Source organism: Hypanus sabinus, chromosome 7 (assembly GCF_030144855.1).
Source record: "Hypanus sabinus isolate sHypSab1 chromosome 7, sHypSab1.hap1, whole genome shotgun sequence".
NCBI classification, from domain to species: domain Eukaryota; kingdom Metazoa; phylum Chordata; class Chondrichthyes; order Myliobatiformes; family Dasyatidae; genus Hypanus; species Hypanus sabinus.
The window spans coordinates 176363085-176382132 of NC_082712.1; the positions used below are offsets into that span (position 1 = coordinate 176363085).

General features: G+C 46.8%; 1 protein-coding gene across 3 annotated transcripts in view; it reads left to right on the plus strand.

The window, feature by feature from the left end:
* Positions 1–15348: 15348 nt before the first annotated feature.
* LOC132397421 (endoplasmic reticulum-Golgi intermediate compartment protein 2-like) overlaps positions 15349–19048 on the plus strand; it is a 49329-nt gene continuing 45629 nt past the window's right edge. For all 3 annotated transcript variants that reach the window (XM_059976185.1, XM_059976184.1, XM_059976186.1), the window contains exon 1: positions 15349–15675. In XM_059976185.1, the coding sequence (XP_059832168.1) occupies positions 15567–15675 (109 nt within the window). In that variant the 5' untranslated portion in view covers positions 15349–15566. The remainder of the gene's footprint in view (positions 15676–19048) is intronic.

Consider the following 19048-nt stretch of genomic DNA (forward strand, 5'->3'; position numbering starts at 1 on the left):
CCTGGGTTTATACTGGAGCGATGATTCACTGCAAAGGCTGCATGCGGAAACATAAATCGCATCACTGATTTTTACATGGCCCCAGTGAAGCACTTTGAATTCCTGGGGGTCGAAATTGATAACAGACGTCAGACACTCTTGTCCGTTGGATCAAAGCAACAACAGAAGTGGACATTGAACTTCGAGTCATGCAGCACGGAAACAGGTCCCTTGGCCAACTTGTCCATAGCAACCAAGATGTCTCATCTCATTTGCTGTGATTTGGCCTATATCCCTCTGAACCTCTCCTATCCAAGTGCCGTACAACTGTCTTTTAAACATTGCAAGCAGGTTAAAGGTGAAAGGGGTTAAGTTTTAAGGGGAACATGAGGGGAAACTTCTTCACTCAGAGGGTTGTGAGAGCGTGGAACAAGCTGCCAGAGGAAGCATGCAGGTTCAATTTCAATGTTTAAAAGAAGTTTGGGTGGTAGGGGTATGGGGTGCTACAGTCCCAGTGCAGGTTGGTGGGATTAGGCAGTTTAAATGGTTCAGCATGGACTAAAAGGGCTGAAGGGCATGTTTCTGTGGGGTACCTTGCTATGAATCTATGACTCTTGGTATTGTATCTGCTTCAACCACTTCCTCTGGCAGTTCATTCCACACAAGAAAAGGTAGATACCACCATCCATATGAAAAAAAATGGCACTTAAATTCTTATTCAGCATTTCCCCTTAAATCTATGCCCTCTAGTTCTTGATTCCTCAGCTTGGGACAAACACTTCTTTTTTGCACTATTTATTTATTTTGGTATCTAGAGTAATTTTTAAGTTTTTGCACTGTAATGCTGCCATAAAACAACATTCAGGTTAACACAAGAGATTCTGCAGATGCTGGAAATCCAGAGCAACACACATAAAATGCTGGAGGAACTCAGCAGGCCAGGCAGCATCTATAGAGAGGAATGAACAGTCGCCATTTCAGGCTGAAACCCTTCATCAGGACAGGAAAGGAAGGGGGCAGAAGCCAGAATGTGAAAATATAGCAGGGGAAGGAATGCAAGCTGAAAGGTAATAGGTGAGACCAGATGAGGAGGGGAAAGTAGGTGGGTGTGGGAGGAGGAGGATGAAATAAGAAGCTGGGAGGTGACAGGTGGAAGAGGTAAAGGGCTAGAGAAGAAGGAATCTGATAGGAGAGGAGAGTGGATCATGGAGAAAGCGAAGGAGAATGTGATAGGCAGATGAAGAGAAAAGGAAGACATAGCGGGCAATGGAAGAAGAGAGAAAGGGAAGAGAAATCAATGTTCACTTTATGTAAGCTAACAATAATAAATCAGACTCTGATTTGGATTCTGAAATCTCTCGCATTAGATTCAGATTCATTTATTTATCATATGTACATCGAAACATACAATGAAATGTGCCATTTGTGTTAACAACTAAGGACTCCAAGCATTGCCTCACACTCTGGCGCCAACATAGCCTGTCTACAATGTTCAGCAGAACAACTCAAGCAACAGTGACACAATGGAAATAAAACAAGACAACAAGAGGAAAACAAGCCCCTTCCCCACTCTCCCACTCACCCATAATGACAGATAGGCCTCGAACTCCCCTCCACCCCGTGTAGCGCTGGCAGAAGTTACAGAGGTAGGGAGGGGAGAAAGTTATGGTGAGAGATGAAATTAAGATCTTGGTGTCAACATGTTGGAAACAAATTGTTTCTGAAATCATCAAAAGAAAATTTAAACTCAAGACCACAAAATGCATCAAGGTTAGCATAACGCTGCACAACACAAGCAATACGGGTTCAACTCCTGCTGCGGCCTGTAACGAGTTATTACATTCTCTCTGTGAATGCGATGGTTTCCTCCGGGTGCTCCAGTTTCCTCCCACATTCCAAAGACATAGTAATTGTAAATTGTCCAGTGATTAAGCTAGCATTAAATTGGTGGGCTTGCTTGGCGGTGAGGCTCTATGGGCCAGAAGAGCCTGTACTTCAATGTATCTCTAAATAAGTAAATAGCTAAAATGAGGGAGCATAATTTTAATGTGATTGGAGTAAAGTGGGAAAGTGGGGATATCAGAGGTAGATTGTTTGCACAGTGTTGGGTACGCGGAATGAGCTGCCAGGGGTGGTGGTAGAGGCAGATACATTAGGGACATTTTTAGATAGACTCGTGGATAATAGATAAAAATGGAGGGTTATGTGGGAGGGAAGGGTTAGATTCATCCTGGAGTAGGTTATAAGGTCAGCACAACATCATGGGCCAAAGGGCCTGCAGTGTGCTGTAAGTTTCCATGTTCTGTGTTCTAAATGTGATGAGCAAAATTGGGACAAATTGCAGTAAGAAAGGAGTGGGTACCTCTGAGACACTGGCACAATGATTCACCTTACTTGTCACTATCCCCCACTGGGACCAGTCTGATGGATACGGCTTCTTCTTTTTGGAAGTCTGTCAGGAACGACGATGATGTCAGTGATGCCTCTGATGAGAGCGAAGCCCGAACTGGGAAGTGCAGATGCGCCCACAGCTCGGGCACGTTACAGCCATTGAAGGGTCAGATCATCTCCCCTTGTGGTCCTGGCCCTTTTGATCGAGGTCCTTCAGCCGCTGCTCTGAATGCGCTGGTGCTTTCGTAGACTGCCAGGTGTTGCAGTCTTTGGCCAAGGCCTCCCAACCGATCACAGGGATACTGCATGCCTTCAGGGACGCTTTCACATAGTCTTGTGAGTGTTTTGTGGGGCCTCCCTGCTTTCTGGTGCCATGGGCCAGTTAGAAGAAGAATACCATCTTTGGAAGGCGGTTGTCTTCCACTGGACCACATGTCCAACTCATCAAAGTTGAGCCTTTATGATCAGTGTCTCCGTGCCAGAGCTCTCAGCCCTTTGTAGCACTTCTGTGGTGAGACTCTCTCTTGCTACGAGATGTCCACGATCTTGTGAAGGCCTCACAGCTGGAATGGGTCAATCACCTTGATGTGCCTGTGGCATGGGGTCCTTGTTTCACAGCCATACAGCAGAGAAGTCAGGCCAGCTGCTCTGTAGGCTGCCATCTTGATGTTCAGCTGGATACCACATTCTCTCCATAAACGTGCCCCAGCTTTTGCAAATCTGTTTGATACTTCTCGATCTAGACTGCAGGATGAGGTGAGGCAGCCTCCCAGGTAGGTAAAGGTGTCAACATTGTTGAGCTGTGTGCCTTCAATCTCAATTCATAGGTCCACAGGGTTGGTATGGGGGGCGAGCTGAAGTAGAACTTCTGTCTTCTGCAGGCTGATGGTTAGGTCAAATTTTCTTGCAGCCACAGCGAGGTCCTGCAGGTCCCTTTCACTGTACGTCGCAAGAGCATAGTCATCTGCAAAGAGGAAGTCTCATACTATCGCTTCCAGCACTTTGGTCTTGGTCTTGAGGTGTCGCAGATCAAAGAAGCATCCATCAGTCCTGTAGCGAATTGTTATTCCCGCATCAGTCTGTGAAAGAACAGAGAACAGCATCGTGGCAAACAGCAGGCTGAACAGAGTAGGCGCGAGGTCACAACCCTGCTTGACACTGTTAGTTACTAGGAAGAGGTCAGGGGTCAATTACCTTGGCCTTCATGCCATCGTGGTATGACCTGCCAATGCTCACCAGCCTTAGGGGGCAGCTTAACCCGGTAAGGATGCATCCAAAGGCCTGCGGGACTGATGGTATCAAATGCCTTCGTCAGATGTATAAAGAGGATGTAGAGATTCTGGTTCTGTCCCTGGCACTTATCCTAGATCTGTCTGACAACAAAGGTCATGTCCACGGTCCCTCTGTTAGATCTGAAACCACATTGGCTCTCTGAGACAATGTCGTCAAGGAGCTGAGAGGTAATCCAGTTCAGTATCATCCGGGCCATGAGTTTCCCAGCTATGCTCGCGAGAAATATGCTTCTGTAGTTGTCACAGAGTGCCCTTTCCCCCTTGTTGTTGTACAGGTGGATGATGTTTGCATCCCTAAAGTCCTGTGGTACACGGGTTTTCTCCCAGAAATGTTGCATGAGCTCTGTCAGCTTCTGAAAAAGGGTTTCACCACCGTCCTTGAAGACTTCTGGTGGGATCCCATCTGGGCCAGGGGCTTACCTGGCTGCAGCTGATCGACTGCCATCCTAGTGTAACCTCTGTGCCCCCAGTTGTCCCCCGTTCGCCTAGTGTAAACCGCTGTCGCCCCGACAGTAGTGCAATACTTCTGTGCAAATACAGATAATGCCCCCCCAGCACACGGTCACAAGACAAATACCAGACGATACCCAAAAGCGAGTAAGTAATTGCAACTTTATAGTGATTTCTTAGCAATGGGTTAATAGAAACAGATAACCTAAAGGCGCCAAAGTAATAATCAGATTGTCAGATTGTGCACATATTTTAATACATTGGAGCTCACGCCTCTGGTTCCCTTCCACAGCGACCTTCAGAGCCTTCGACCACCATCCGAACCGCCGATGTCCAGTAACTGTTACTCTGGAACCGCTGCCCGCTCCTCACACGTCCGTCCTCCTCGCTTTCCTCCCGAAAGAGACCGCGAGCTCCCGCTCAGCATAACAATTCTCCATTTGGTTGGTTTTCCCCTTATCAGTACCCATAACCCAAACATATGAGACACAGGATCCCATTACAGCAGTACAGAGAAGCCATTTTGTTAGCCTGAGCAGTTAACACTACGGTTACTGGTACTGAGAAACCTACACTAGCTTCTACCAATGTGCGGGATCTTCAAAGGCCTCCAAGACTGGGCACTGGGGCATGTCGTCTATGGCCTGGTCATCTACCTGGGATGGCCTGTTCAGCAGCTGGTTGAAATGGCTTGCCCAGCATTGGACAACGTCGCCTTGGTCAGTGAGGAGCAGTCTGTCACCATGATGTCAGAGGAAGGTCCGTATACTGCCTTTAGACCATCAAAAAGCTTCTTTGTGTTGTTCTGGTCAGTGTAGCTCTGAAGCTCTGCCGCTGTGGCCTCCCACCACTGATCTTTTACCTTCTGCAGCTCAGCCTGGACCTTACCACTGAGCTGCTTCAGTCGGCCATGTTCGGAGGTTGACTGCTTCCTGCTTCTGCTTGAGAAGGGTGACAATATCAGAGTTGTTCTCATCAAACCAATCCTGATGCCCGAGAACAGCACTTGCAGCGCTGTACAGGGCGTCTCTGAAGGCAGTCTATGCTCTTTCTGGGTCCGCTTCCTCAGGCTGGTGCTCAAGTTGTTCCTCCAGTTTGCTGATCAGCTCTTTGATGCTGACGACAGTGAGCCGTTGAATATTAGTGTCAGCCTGCTGGTGTCTGTGCACCCTGGCGACAGCAGGATGTGGTCAGTCACCCCTCATCGCTCTGACGTCCCGGCACCTTGTGATCACATAATCAATCAGGTGCCAGTTCTCGGAGCGCGGGTGCATCCACATTGCCTTGTGGATGTCCTGAAGCTGGAAGAGGAAGTGGTGATTGTCTGTCTATGTTCTGCGCAGGAGGTGAGTTGTAGCTGCCCATTTGAATTCTCCTTCCCAAGGCCATGCTTGCCAGTGACTTCCGGCCAAGACTGATGGTCACTGCCTACTTGGGCATTAAAGTCGCCTGTAATGGTCCGGTCCACGAAGTCCGCATTCTGGTTCACAGTCCGGTCCGTGGACTCCAAACTCCAGGTCTTCTGTCTGTCCCTTGTTTCAGCTGGGCTTAATCACAGGCACCTGATTCTCATATTGGGCCTGGAATATAAGTGACATTGGGTGCCAGTGTGGTTGTTGGTTTGTCTTGTTAGTATCTCGTCCTGACCTCTGGGAGGTAAGTCAGGCTGTCTTTACTATTAGCCTGCGGTTGGATTTGTCCCTTCATGTTGTTGTCTCTGTTGGGTAAGTCAGGCTGTCTTTGTTGTTACCCTGAGGCTGGACTGTTCCCTTCCCTTCCCCTTCCTCCTGAGGCCTTGCCTGATTTGCTGTCAAGTTCCCCTGTCCTTGCTTCTGTGAGATAAGTCAGGCTGTCTTTGCTGTTACCCTGAGGTTGGACTGTTCCCTTCCCCTTCTTTCTGTAGCCCTTGCCTGGAGCCTCACTTGCTACCCTCTCACCTGGAGCCTTGCTATCTAGTTCTACTGCCAGAGCAAGACTGGAGCCTTGCTGTGTCTGGATAAGGAACTGTCTTTTGTTGTTCAGAACTGTCTTTGTGTCCACACCTTCACTAGGTCGGTTAGCCATTTGCTGCTACCTAGTGTTGGGAACTGCCTCGTGTTCAGCTTTCTGTGTATGAGTCCCAGCCCTATGTCCTGTTCCCAAGGAGGGGTCCTGGTGTTCCTGCTCCCCCTCGACCCAGGCTCTGTGTTCTGTGTTCCTGTCTCCCAAGGCCAAGTCTGAGCTTCATGTCCTCACCCAACCCAGGAGTCCCACGTCCTGTCGCCTTGCCACATCTTGTCCTTGCCTAGATCTGGAGTCCGAGCATGAATCAAGACCCAGTTCCCAGGTCCCTGTCCAGTCTCTGGCTCGAAATCCTTGTCCAGGTTCCTAGTTCCTCTTCCAGGTCCTGCTTTCCCAGTCTAGTCCTAGCCCAGGCCCTGTATCCTAGTCTCATCCTGTGCCTGCCTTGTCCAGTTGTTTCTTCCCCAATTCCCTTGCTTTCTTGACTCACCCAGTCCTGTCCCTAGTACTTCACTGTCTGTGTCTTGCATTTGGGTTCGTTCCCAGTGCCCACCACGTGACATCGCCAAATAGCAGGACCTTGTTGTCTTTAGGGACAGTGTAGTAGCTGGCTGAGTTCCTGGTAGAACAGTTCTGTCTGTTCAGAGGTGTAGGGCATGGTGGGTGCGTAGGCACTGATCAGAGTCGGAGGAGTCTTGGCTTTCAGAGGCAGCCTCATTACCATGAGGTGATCGTTGATACCTCTGGGGAGGGACTCTGGGTTCCTGACGACTGTGGCCCAGATGGCAAAGACAGCTCCAGCTTCTCCAGCTTCATCCTTTCCCTTGCCCCTTGAGAAAAACATGTAGCCAGACCCTACTTCTGTGATGTCACCAGTCTTGGCCAGGCGTGTCTCACTGAGCACTGTAATGTTGATGTTGTACTTCTGAAGCACGTGTCCTACAAGTGCAGTTCGCCCCTCCGGACTTTTACTGGTCTTGTTGACCACGAGTGTCCTGACGTTCCGGGCTCCGACACAGTTTGCTCAGCTTTCTGGTGGTTCTTCATTCTTTTGTGGGTTCTGAGGTAGTTCGACTGCAAAATAGATGATCAATCAGCTTTGGTATGCTGACAGGATTAGGTGAGACAAGCCTTTAGGTCACCTCTTCCAGACCCTTTCCCATGAGCGGGGAGTGTGGTCCCTGAAGAGAGCTGGTCCATCACCAAGGTAGCTACTGACCTCTGCCCTTCTCTCATGAGAAGAGAGCGACCATCCTGTCTTGGCTGCCTGAGTGCAGGTCTGTGACTAGTGGCTCCCAGCACCATCTTGTGCCTGCCACTGTTGCCACCAAATCTGGGGCAGGATGTGAATAAAGACCATGAGTTGCCCAAGCATCACGATCCTCCCAGTCCAGATGCTGATTCAAAGGGTTGCCAGGCATAACGATTTGATGATGGCTGAACTGCAGGAGCTGCCAGAATGACACTGAATCAACATCAGACTGCCATAGGGTCTCGGACTCCAGATTTCTTCCTCGGGGTTTACTCCCGAAGCCTTTCCCATGACAGGGTGTAGCTGCAAGGCCAGGGAGTTTTTAAATCAGAGCTTTTTTATTTTGACTTGGCGTGCTGCCTTCCCAGGCTAACAAGCCCCACCTGCCCAAAGCAACTGGCCACCCACCATCACCCCTTCTGTCAGCGTAAACAGTTCTGCAACATGAAGGGCCAGGAGGTGCACTTGGTTCTCAGGGGCTATTGGAGATGCACGCCAGTGGGAACACTTTATAGGTAGTGGGAGCTTATCCCCACTCACCCTGGCTATGACAACCATTTGGAACATGTGTTCCAAAGGACAGAAGGCTGTAAAACCCATTGCCCACTAGTCTAATCCTTTACATAAAATCTGAAATGGCTTTGCATCAGAAAACTCTAGTTCTTTGATTCAGGCTGAAATAGACACTGCTTGAACACTGGGTTTAACTTCACTCATTGCCAAACCTTCATACAATTGCATAGAGTTCTGGTGAGCTCAGTTTAGGAAGAATGCCGAGGCTTTGGAGAGGGTGCAGAAGGGGTTTACCAGATACCTCTGGATTAGGGGGCATGGGCTATAATGAGAGGTTGGACAAACTTGGTTTGTTTTCTTTGGAGCGGTGGAGGCTGAGGGGAGACCTGAGAGAGGTTTATATGATTGAGAGGCAGAGATAGAGCAGACAGACAGTATCTTTGTCCCAGGGTTGAACTATTGAACCAGAGGTCATGCATTTAAGGTGGGGGGGGGGGGGGTAATTTCAAAGGAGACATGAGGGTTAAGTTTTTTTTAAACAGTGGTGCGTGCTTGGAGTGCACTTCCCGGGGTGGTGGTAGAGGCAGGAACATTGGGGGCTTTTAAAATTATTTATTTGTTGAGACAGAGTACAGAACAGGCCCTTCTGGCCCTTCGAGTTAACCCGAGCCTAATCACGGGACAATTTACACTGACCAATTAAATGATACGTCTTTGGACTGTGGGAGGAAACCAGAGCACCCAGACAAAATCCACGCAGTCACAGGGAGAATATACAAACTCCTTACAGATAGCAGAGGAAAATGAAGCTGGGTCACTGAAACTGTGAAGCATATTGTGCTCACCAACATGCTACTGTGCCACCCAAGTGACATTCAGATGGGCACGTGAATGTGAGGGAAGGATACGGACGTTGTAGAGGTAGAAGAGGTTGGCTTAGTTGGCCATTTGATTACTAATTGGTTTCACACAATATTGCAGGCCGAAGAGCCTGCTCCTATGCTGTACTGTGCGACATTCTATGTTCTTGTTACCACAGTGACCACTTTACCTGCTGTGAAGCACCCCGGAATGTCCTGAGATGGTGCAGTCATTGAGGAAAAAGCTAATTCTTTTCAATTGTTAGTCAAAGTACCAGTAAAATAAAATGTTTCCACAGATGACTGAGGTCTTGTGGGAGAGCAGAATGATGTCCTAAACTTCTGACAAGGTCATGACTCACCCTACCAAATATCATTATTTTAAGGGCCATAAGTGCCTCTTTCAGAACGCAGTATCATTCCAGTCTCCACGGAGACTGTTGCAAGTTTGTAAGTCGAACACGTTCCCATGGTTACAGTGAGTTGGCTGTGGGCCTCATCCACAGGTAGCCTGCTATTAAATGGCTTATATTTCAGCAAAACTCTTTATAGGCGCTTGAAAATACCCCACTGCATGCCTCCCACCCACTTTTACGGCTGTTAGAGGACACGGTAACTCTGGCCCTGTGGAAATCTAAAATGGAAAGGCCATGAGGACGACCTATCCCTCACTCCAGAAGAACAAAGGAGCTGTCCAGGAGGAGGGCAGTGTACACACTCCAGATTACATCAACGGCACTGACTAAGGCTGACAGGGTTGAGAGATTCGATTTCCTAGCAGTGAACATCATCAATACCCTGTCCTGGTCCAACATCAACCTACTCCTCCACTTCCTCAGGAGGTGAAAAAAAATTTGCCTCGTCCACTTTGACCCTCTCATTTTTCTCAATGCACCATAGTAAACATCCGACCTAGACGTATCATTGGCAGCTGCTCTACTTGAGATGTTGGGAAACTGCAGGCAGTTGCAGATATAGCTCAGCTCATCACGGGAATCAACAGCTCCTCCATATACTCCATCTATACTTTTCGCTGCCTTGGTAAAACACCTCACCCACCCTGGACATTCACTCCTCTTCTCCCCCCTCCCCAATAGCACAATAGATACAAAAGTCTGAAAGCCTGTAAAGTACTGTGCAAAAGTCCTAGGCATGTATATAGCTAGGATGCCCAAGACAATACTGTAGTAATTCTATGCATTGCACTGTACTGCTGCCATTTAAAAAAAAAACTGATTTCATGACATGTGAGTGATGATAAACCTGATTCTGTTGTGGAATGAAAGTGGGAAGGGGGCAGAAAGAGAGGAATCATGGTTGGGGAAAAGGGGAAGGGATAGAGGAGGGAATGGGAAGCACCAGAGAGACATTCTGTAATGATCAATAAACCAGTTGTTTGGAATCAAACAACCTTGTCTGGTGTCTCAGGGCCCCTGTCTCTGGCACTCCTTTGCTGCCACCTGTGCTATAGCCCTCCCATAGTGCTCACCCACACCAGTCCCAACATCCTTTGCTCCTGCCAGATTTACAAACTCTCTCTCTGCTCCAGGTGGAGAAATACAGTATTGTGCAAAGGTCTTGGGCACCCTAGCTATGTATATGTGCTTCTGCCCAGTACTGTGCAACCAGACTCGAAGACAATTTCTACCTCACTGTTATAAAACCTTTGGTTTCATCATTGGATAAGATGGACACTGGACCTCACAATCCACCTCATCATGACCTTGTACCTTATTGTCTACCTGCACTGCACCTTCTCTGTAAGTGTATTCTGCATTCTGTCATTGTTTTACCTTGTTGTACTTCAATGCACTGTGTAATGAATTTATCTGTATGGACAGCATTTGAAAGAAAGTGTTTCACTGTACCTCAATTTACCAACTTTACCTGTAGCAAGGTCTGAGGAAATTATTTTACAGCATTGAATTAATTTCTACAAGTTTTCGGATGTCCAGGAATTCTCTGCACCAACTTAAGGCTATAACATATGGGAGCAGGCTTATGCCACTCGCTGCTTCTTCATTCCATCATGGCTGATTTATTGTCCTTTTAAATTTATTTATTGAGATACCACGTGGAATAGGCCTTTCTGGCCCTCCAAGCCACGCTGCCCACCAATCCCGATTTGATCCGAGCCTAATCTCAGGACAATTTACAATGACCAATTAACCCCCCCACTGGTACATCTTTTGACTGTGGCAGGAAACCGAAGCACCCACAGGAAATCCACGTGGTCACCGGGAGGAAGTGCAAATTCCTTGAATTGAACCCAGGTCATCTGTATTGTAAAGCATTGTGCTAACCACTAAACTAGCATGCCATCCCAACTTAACCCCAAACCCATTTCCTCTAGTACTACAAGACGCTCATCTCAAAACTACTGTCTTGGCTGTAAACTACGTTGTGACTTTTTATTTTCATTAATTTTTAATTAAATTATATTAAATTAAAACTAATTTTTTTGGTATTGGTTTATTATCATCACATACCAAGATAGTGAAAAGTTTGTCTTGCACACTGTTCATACAGATCAGATTATTACACAGTGCATTGAGATAGAAGATCATCAGGGTCTCTCTTCCCGCCATCACGGACATTTACACTACACGCTGCATCCGCAAAGGAAACAGCATTATGAAGGACCCCACACACCCCTCATACAACCTCTTCTCCCTCCTGCTGTCTCGGAAAAGGCTCTGAAGCATTCGGGCTCTCAAGGCCAGACTATGTAACAGTTTCTTCCCCCAAGCTATCAGACTCCTCAATACCCGAAGCCTGGACTGACACCTTGCCCTTTTGTCCCATTTATTATTTATTGTAATGCCTGCACTGTTTTTGTGCATTTTATGCAGTCCAGTGTAGGTCTGTAGTCTAGTGTAGCTTTCTCTGTGATTTTTATGTAGTTCAGTCTAATTTTTGTACTGTCATGTAACACCATGGTCTTGAAAAATGTTTTCTCATTTTCACTATGCACTGTACCAGCAGTTATGGTCGAAATGACAATAAGTGACTTGACTTGACTAGAACAAGGGAAAACAATAAACATGCTGAATAAAGTGTAGCAGCTTCAGAGAAAGTTCAGAACAGGTAAGCAATGAAGTGCATGATCATAATGAGGTGAACAAAGTTAACTATTAAATTAACACATGCAAAATGCTGGAGGAATTTGACAGATGGACAGTAAAACAGGCAAACCTCAGGTGTTCGAGGTGTTCTGGTCAAGCGTGTCTGTAGTTCCTGGCAGATTTATTATCCCTTTCAACCCCATTCTCCTGTCTTCCTCCTGTAACCTTTGACACCCTGACTAACCAAGAACCTATCAACCTCCACTTTAATTATACCAGGTGACTTGGCCACCTCAGCTGCCTGTGGCAATGATTTCCAGATTCACCACCCTCTGGCCAAAGAAATTCCTCCCCATCTCTGGTCTCAATGGACTTCCCTTAATTCTGAGGCTGTGCCCTCAGGTCCTGGACTCCTCCACCATAGGAAACATCCACTCTATCCAGGCCTTTCAATATTTAATAGGTTTCAATAAAACCACCCCCCCCCCACCATTCTTCTAAGCTCCAATTAGTACAGGCCTAGAGCCATCAAACACTCCTCATACATTAACCCTTTCGCAGAATCATTCTTGTAAACTTCCTCTGAAACTCAGTGAGTCAAACAGCCTCAACCAAGGGAGATGGACAGTGAAACTTCCATGTTGAGACCCTTCATCCAGACTCGAGTATTATCACCCCACCCTACCCGCCCACTGTAACTATATACCTCTCTGATCCAGGGATAACAATTCCAGCACAGCATATCTCTTTCTAACTGGAAAAGTCCATTTCTGGCAACATCCTGGTGAATCTCCTCTCCAGTACAATCCCATCCTGATCACCAAGTGCTGTTGGTGCTCCGCACTCGTCCGGGCACTTAGAGAGTGTTTGTGACGCACTCCTGAAACTGACGATGGAAAGACTTTGTGGGGGTGGGGGGGGGGTGGCAGAAGGTAATACTCACACCACAGGACAGTTCCGAATCTGAATCAGGTTTAATATCACTGGCTTACAATATTCTGTATGTGATTAAATGAAATAAGTAGTGCAAAAGAGAGAAAAATAGAAGAAAAAGAATTGGGTATTGTTCATGGGCTCATTGTCACCAGTGGTGTGCCTCAGGGATCTGTTCTGGGACCCTTACTCTTCATGATTTTTATAAATGACCTGGATGAGGAAGTGGGGGGATGGGTTAATAAGTTTGCTGATGACACAAAGGTTGGGGGGTGTTGTGGATAGTGTGGAGGGCTGTCAGAGGTTACAGTGGGACATTGATAGAATGCAAAACTGGGCTGAGAAGTGGCAGATGCAGTTCAACCCAGATAAGTGTGAAGTGGTTCATTTTGGTAGGTCAAATATGAAGGCGGAATATAATATTAATGGTAAGACTCTTGGCAGTGTGGAGGATCAGAGGGATCTTGGGGTCCGAGTCCAGAGGCTGCACAGGTTGACTCTGTGGTTAAGAAGGCATACGGTGTATTGACCTTCATCAATCGTGGAATTGAATTTAGGAGCCGAGAGGTAATGTTGCAGTTAGATAGGACCCTGGTCAGACCCCATTTGGAGTACTGTGCTCAGTTCTGGTCACCTCACTACAGGAAGGATGTGGAAGCCATAGAAAGGGTGCAGAGGAGATTTACAAGGATGTTGCCTGGATTGGGGAGCATGCCTTATGAGAATAGGTTGAGTGAACTTGGCCTTTTCTCCTTGGAGTGAAGGAGGATGAGAGGTGACCTGATAGAGGTGTACAAGATGATGAGAGGCATTGATCGTGTGGATAGTCGGAGGCTTTTTCCCAGGGCTGAAATGGTTGCCACAAGAGGGCACCAGTTTAAGGTGCTGGGGAGTAGGTACAGAGATATCAGGGGTAAGTTTTTACTCAGTGGTGAGTGGAATGGGCTGCCGGCAACAGTGGTGGAGGCGGATATGATAGTGTCTTTTAGGAGGCTTTTAGATAAGTACATGGAGCTTGGTAAAATAGAGGCCTATAGGTAAGCCTAGTAATTTCTAAGGTAGACATGTTCAGCACAACTTTGTGGGCTGAAGGGCTGGTATTGTGCTGTAGGTTTTCTGTGTTTCTATGATTGTTCTATTGTCCATTCAGAAGTATGATGGCAGAGGGAAGAAGCTGTTCTAAAATGTGGAGTGTGTGTCTTCAGGCTCTTGCACTTCCTCCCTGATGGAAGCATTGAGAAGAGGGCATGTCCTGGGTGATGGGGGTCCTTACTGACAGATGCCACTCAGCACTTGAAGACATCCTGGATGCTGGGGAGGTTAGTACCCATGATGGAGCTAACCGAGTTTGCAACGTCCTGCAGCTCTTTCCCAGTCCTCTGCCATGGTCTTGTCTCAGTGATGGTGTAGCAGTGAGCGTGATGCTGTTACAGCGCCAGTGATCAGGGTTCAATTCCTAACACTGTCAGCAAAGAGTTTGTTTGTTCTCCCCGGTCCGTGTGGGTTTCCTCTGGGTGCTCTAGCTTCCTCCCACTTTCCTAAGAAGTACCGGTTAGGGGTAGTAGGTTGTGAGCATGCCACATTGATGCTTGAAGTTGGTGACTCTTGCTTTCATTGGCTGAGTGAACACAGGGGTTAGTATAGTGCTGGCGGTGGGGCTCAATCCCCGCCACTGCCTGTAAGGAGTTTGTAATTCTCCCCAGGACTGTGTAGTTTCCTCCCAGATTTTAAACACACCCATCTGCACAGATAATGCTTCTTCACACTGAGTTAGTACACAATGAAAATTACAAAGGTTTTTCTTGCCACGCCTTATTCAAACTGTTTTAAACAGATTGCTGGCACTGTGTTCAGCAATCTCCTCCTTTACATTACCCACAGAACAAGCTGTGTTTGAGCAGAAACAGTTTGTACAGTTAATATGTACGTCATTTGGTCGCCTGGTGTGCCAATATTGAGATGGAAGCCAGCTGTCCTCTCCCCTGCACAGTTGTCGTCTTTACCTCCAGCCGCCCGCAAAACATCACCATAAACTGCCAGCAGTATCTTAGAGTATTCCATCAAAGACTCCACAACTCGTGTTCTTAGTACCAATTACTTATTTATTTGTATTTGCACAGTTTGTCTTTTGCACACTGGCTGTGTCAATCTTTGTTCTAATGGTTCAGAGAATGTACAGTGTGCAACCTGAAACTCTTACTCCCCACAGACATCCACAAAACAACAAATCCCATTGAATAAATGACAGAATCCAAAGCCTCCCTCCCCCCACATGTACCGGCAGAAGCCCCACACCCCACCATGCAAGCAAAACCCCCAAAGAGATCTTGATCTGGAGTCAATCAAAAACTACAGTCCATCCCAACACTTCGACCTCTCAGACAGGCTCCCTCCCAGCTGTGAGGGACAGAGGTCACTCCTGCAGTGACAGTGTGTAGCTTTTCATTGACTCTATTGCATGTCTTTATTCTACTGTGAATGTCTGCAAGAAAAAGAATCTCAATAGAAGTTGGTGACATACACATAATAAATTCACTTTGAACATTGAACTTCGAACTGTGAGAGTGTTTCATCATCAGAATTACCAGATCCTCTTCTCCCGGATGCAAACGTTTCCTGAACACTCAGTCCAGGAGACGTGTTTGATGGTTTGAATGGAATTTGAATAGCATGTTGCATTGTCGGGCTAATGGTTTGGGAGAGTTTGCAGTATCTTTCTTTGGCATTTCCCGGTATTAAAAAAGCAACAAGGAATTTACAAACAGAATTTAACCGGAAGAGGTGAATCGATAAAAGGAATACAAGACTAGAAGAAGACGTGGCTTGGAATATGAGGAGGAGATTCAGCAGAAAGATATCCTCCAGCACCATCAAAGAGTTGGATGCTTTTCCAAAAGTCGCTGATGTCTGTGTTGAAACCTCCATCACCGGCGGAGCAGGTGAACAAAGCATATTTCAGAACACCTTTACTGTGCCGAGCCCTTGCCCTTTCAGGGGCATTCCGACAGCAACTAGACCACTATTGTATTTTCTGAGCTGTGTATTAACCCAGGACCTCCCATTTGTCTGAAAGGTGCAAATTAATTGTGTTATTAAAATGTATTTGGTTTAGACTCTCTTGCTTAAGGCAGGTAACTGAAGTCAGCAGCCATGGACAATCTGCTGAGCAGCTCAGCCGGTTGAGCAGCTTCTGTGTGGGGAGGGAATTGTCAATGTTTCAGTGCTAGGTTTTGACCCGAAACTTCCAGTTTCTTTCTCCCGGCAGACTCTGCTGAGCTCCTCTTGTGTTGACCAGGAGATAGTCTTTGGTTTACTCACCCCTGCAAATACTCTCTCAGGCAGACTTGAATGTCTTGATGTGAGTGACTAGGGCTAGGCAGTCGATGCGGTCCTGTCTCTTGTTGGGAAACGGCAAGCTGATGAAAGGAGACAATATGCACATTTGTTCCCTGCTGTGCCAACAGAGTGAAGAGTGAGAGGGATAAAGAAAAGGGACAATGAAGGGAAGAAAAGAATGGGAAAGAGTGAGTGACAGAGTAAGAAGAGGATAAGGATGGATACAAATGATGGGGGGTAAGAGACAGAGTGAGAGACTGAGAGACGGAGAGAGAGCAAGATGGGACAGAAGTAAGAGGGAAAGTGAAAGAGATAGATAGATATGAGTGAGGAAGGAAGAACCAGAAATTCCCGTCAATAGATGCTGCCCGATGTGCTGAGTTTCTCTAGTACTTTGTGCTTGTTGCTTCAGAAAAGAATCGAGTTCTGGTGTCTGGTACTTATTTCCTGTAATGTCACTAGCATTTGGGACAGCAATGAAGGTCTGTTTATCTGAAAATAGAAGGATTCTTCATGACTGTTTCCATAACATTTTATTCACCAGTCGGGGTGAATCCCAAACCTGGAACTTCGGTGGGCCACTTGCAGTCTGGCTTCTGCCCTTTGACCTGTTTGGCATAAAGCCAACATAGCTCTCTGGATCTTTGAGGCACACAAACCACCAAATCACAACAAGGTTGTGCTCCTCTTGGAGGTGGTGTCTGTTAGACCTCAAAATAACACTAGGCACTTGGGTAGGCAGTTTAACACAGGGAATAGAAAGACCACGTACAGACAGATCTGACTCACTTAATTTCAAAGTCAGTCGAGTTTATTGTCATCCGCACAGTACTGTACTCCTGCCACAAAAAAAAGTTCATGACATATGTGTGTGATGATAAACCTGATTCTGATATAGGTCTCCATTGTGGGCTGAGAGTGGGAAGGGAGCAAGGAGATTGGGAAAAGGGGAAGGGAGAGGAGAGGGAATGGGAAATACCAGAGAGACATTCTGTAATGATCCATAAACCAATTGTTTGAAATCAAATGACCTTGCCTGGTGTCTCAAGGGTGGATATGTCTGCACCCCTGCCACATCCCCACCCCTGACGCTCGTTCTCTGCCACCTGTCCCACACCCCTCCTGCAGCACTCCACCCTCACCATTCCCAGCATTATTTGTTCCTGCCAGATTTACCAACTCACTCTCTGCTCCACGTTGACAAATACAGTCCTGGGCAAAGGTCTTGGGCATCCCAGCTATATGTACGTGACTAAAACTTCTGCACAGACTGTATGTACATGCACAGGTGCAATGAAAAATGTACTTGCAGCAGCATCTCGGGCACAGAGCATCAGATAACCAAGACTCTCACGGAAAACAGAAAATAAACATAGATTATACCAAATGATACAAGAAAGAACACAATTAGAACCAGACCACCATCGTTGTGCAAAGTGATCAAGCTGCTCTTGGTGATGCTATTCTGAGGTGGGGATTAGGGTTGTGCCAATCAGTTCAAGATCCAAAGGGGTGAAGGGAAGTAGCTGTTCTTGGACCTGCTGGTGTGGAACTTCAGGCATCTGTACCTCCTGTCTGGTGGTGGCCTGGCCCAGATGGAGGGGATCTCTGATGATGGAAGCTGTCTCCTTGAGGCAGCCCCTCCTCTAGATGCTCCCAATAGTGGGGATGACATGCCCGTGATCATTGGGCAGGGTCCACCGCTCTGTGCAGCCTCTTGCATCCCTGCACATTCAAATTACTGTACAGTAATGTAACATTTAATGCATCCCCTTACAGCACCACCTATTAGATTGGGATGCAATTCCACCACTGCCTGTAGTTCATATGTTCTCCCTGTGACCAAGCAGGTTTCCTCTGGGTACTCCAGTTTCCTCCCACTTTGCAAAAAGGGTGAGGGTTAATGAGTGGAGGCCATGTTCTATTGGTACCAGAATCATGGCAACACTTACTCCAGCACACCCTCTTTCTTTCTAAATCTTTTTATTATTATTAATAATATGGACAGAATACTCTCCAAAATATCTAAAGGCACAAAATTTGGAAACGTAGGGAGTACAGAACTTATAAAAGGGAGCACACCCTCATTGATTTGATTTTACACAAATGACACATTTCACTGTGCAGGCCCGATGTTCCGATGTACATGTGATAAATAAAGCTAATCTAATTTAATTTGACATCATGGTCAATGCAGATGATGTGGGCTGAAGATTTGAGATTCAACATTCAAGATTGTTTAAAGTTTTTACAGTACACAAGTGTAAATAAGAATGAAGCAATTGTTACTCTGGATCTGATGCGGCATAAATTAAACAAAAAAGATAAAGAACACAATAATAAAAAAATACAATAAATATAAATACATAAGATAGCCTATATTCCTAGATCAATTGTACATCCATAAAGTGACATTAGGTACAGGAGTGTCTGTACTAAGGTGACTGACAGGAAATGATGGAGCAGTGATGGTTGGGGGTGTGGAGGTGTTGATCAGACTCTCCTTTTGGAGAGGGTAACTGTTTTTGACTGGTGGTCCTGGTGTGGATGCAATGTAGTCTCCTCCCTGGTGGGAGTGGGGCAAACGGTCCACAAGCAGGATGGGTGAGACCCTTTTCCAGCACCTTTCGGTATATATACGTCCTTGATGGTGGGAGGCTGGTACCTCCTCAGAAAGTAGAAACTTTGGTGAGCTTTTGTGAAGGGCTTGCTCTTGTGTAGAACTCTTCTGTGTTCGTGGCTGTGAGGATGGTGCAGGAGGGAGTGCTTCAGATTTGTAGATAATTGGGCTTTGTTCCAGGGAAGGTGGGATCTGTTCCGAAGGGACAGTTTACACCTGAACCGGAGCAGTACTAACATTCTTGCAGGGAGGTTTGCTAGTGCTTCTTGGGGGGGGGGTTAAACTAAATTTGCAGGGGGCGGGGATCCAGAATGTGAGAGGATAGCGAGAGGAAGAATAAGGGACAGGTGGGGACT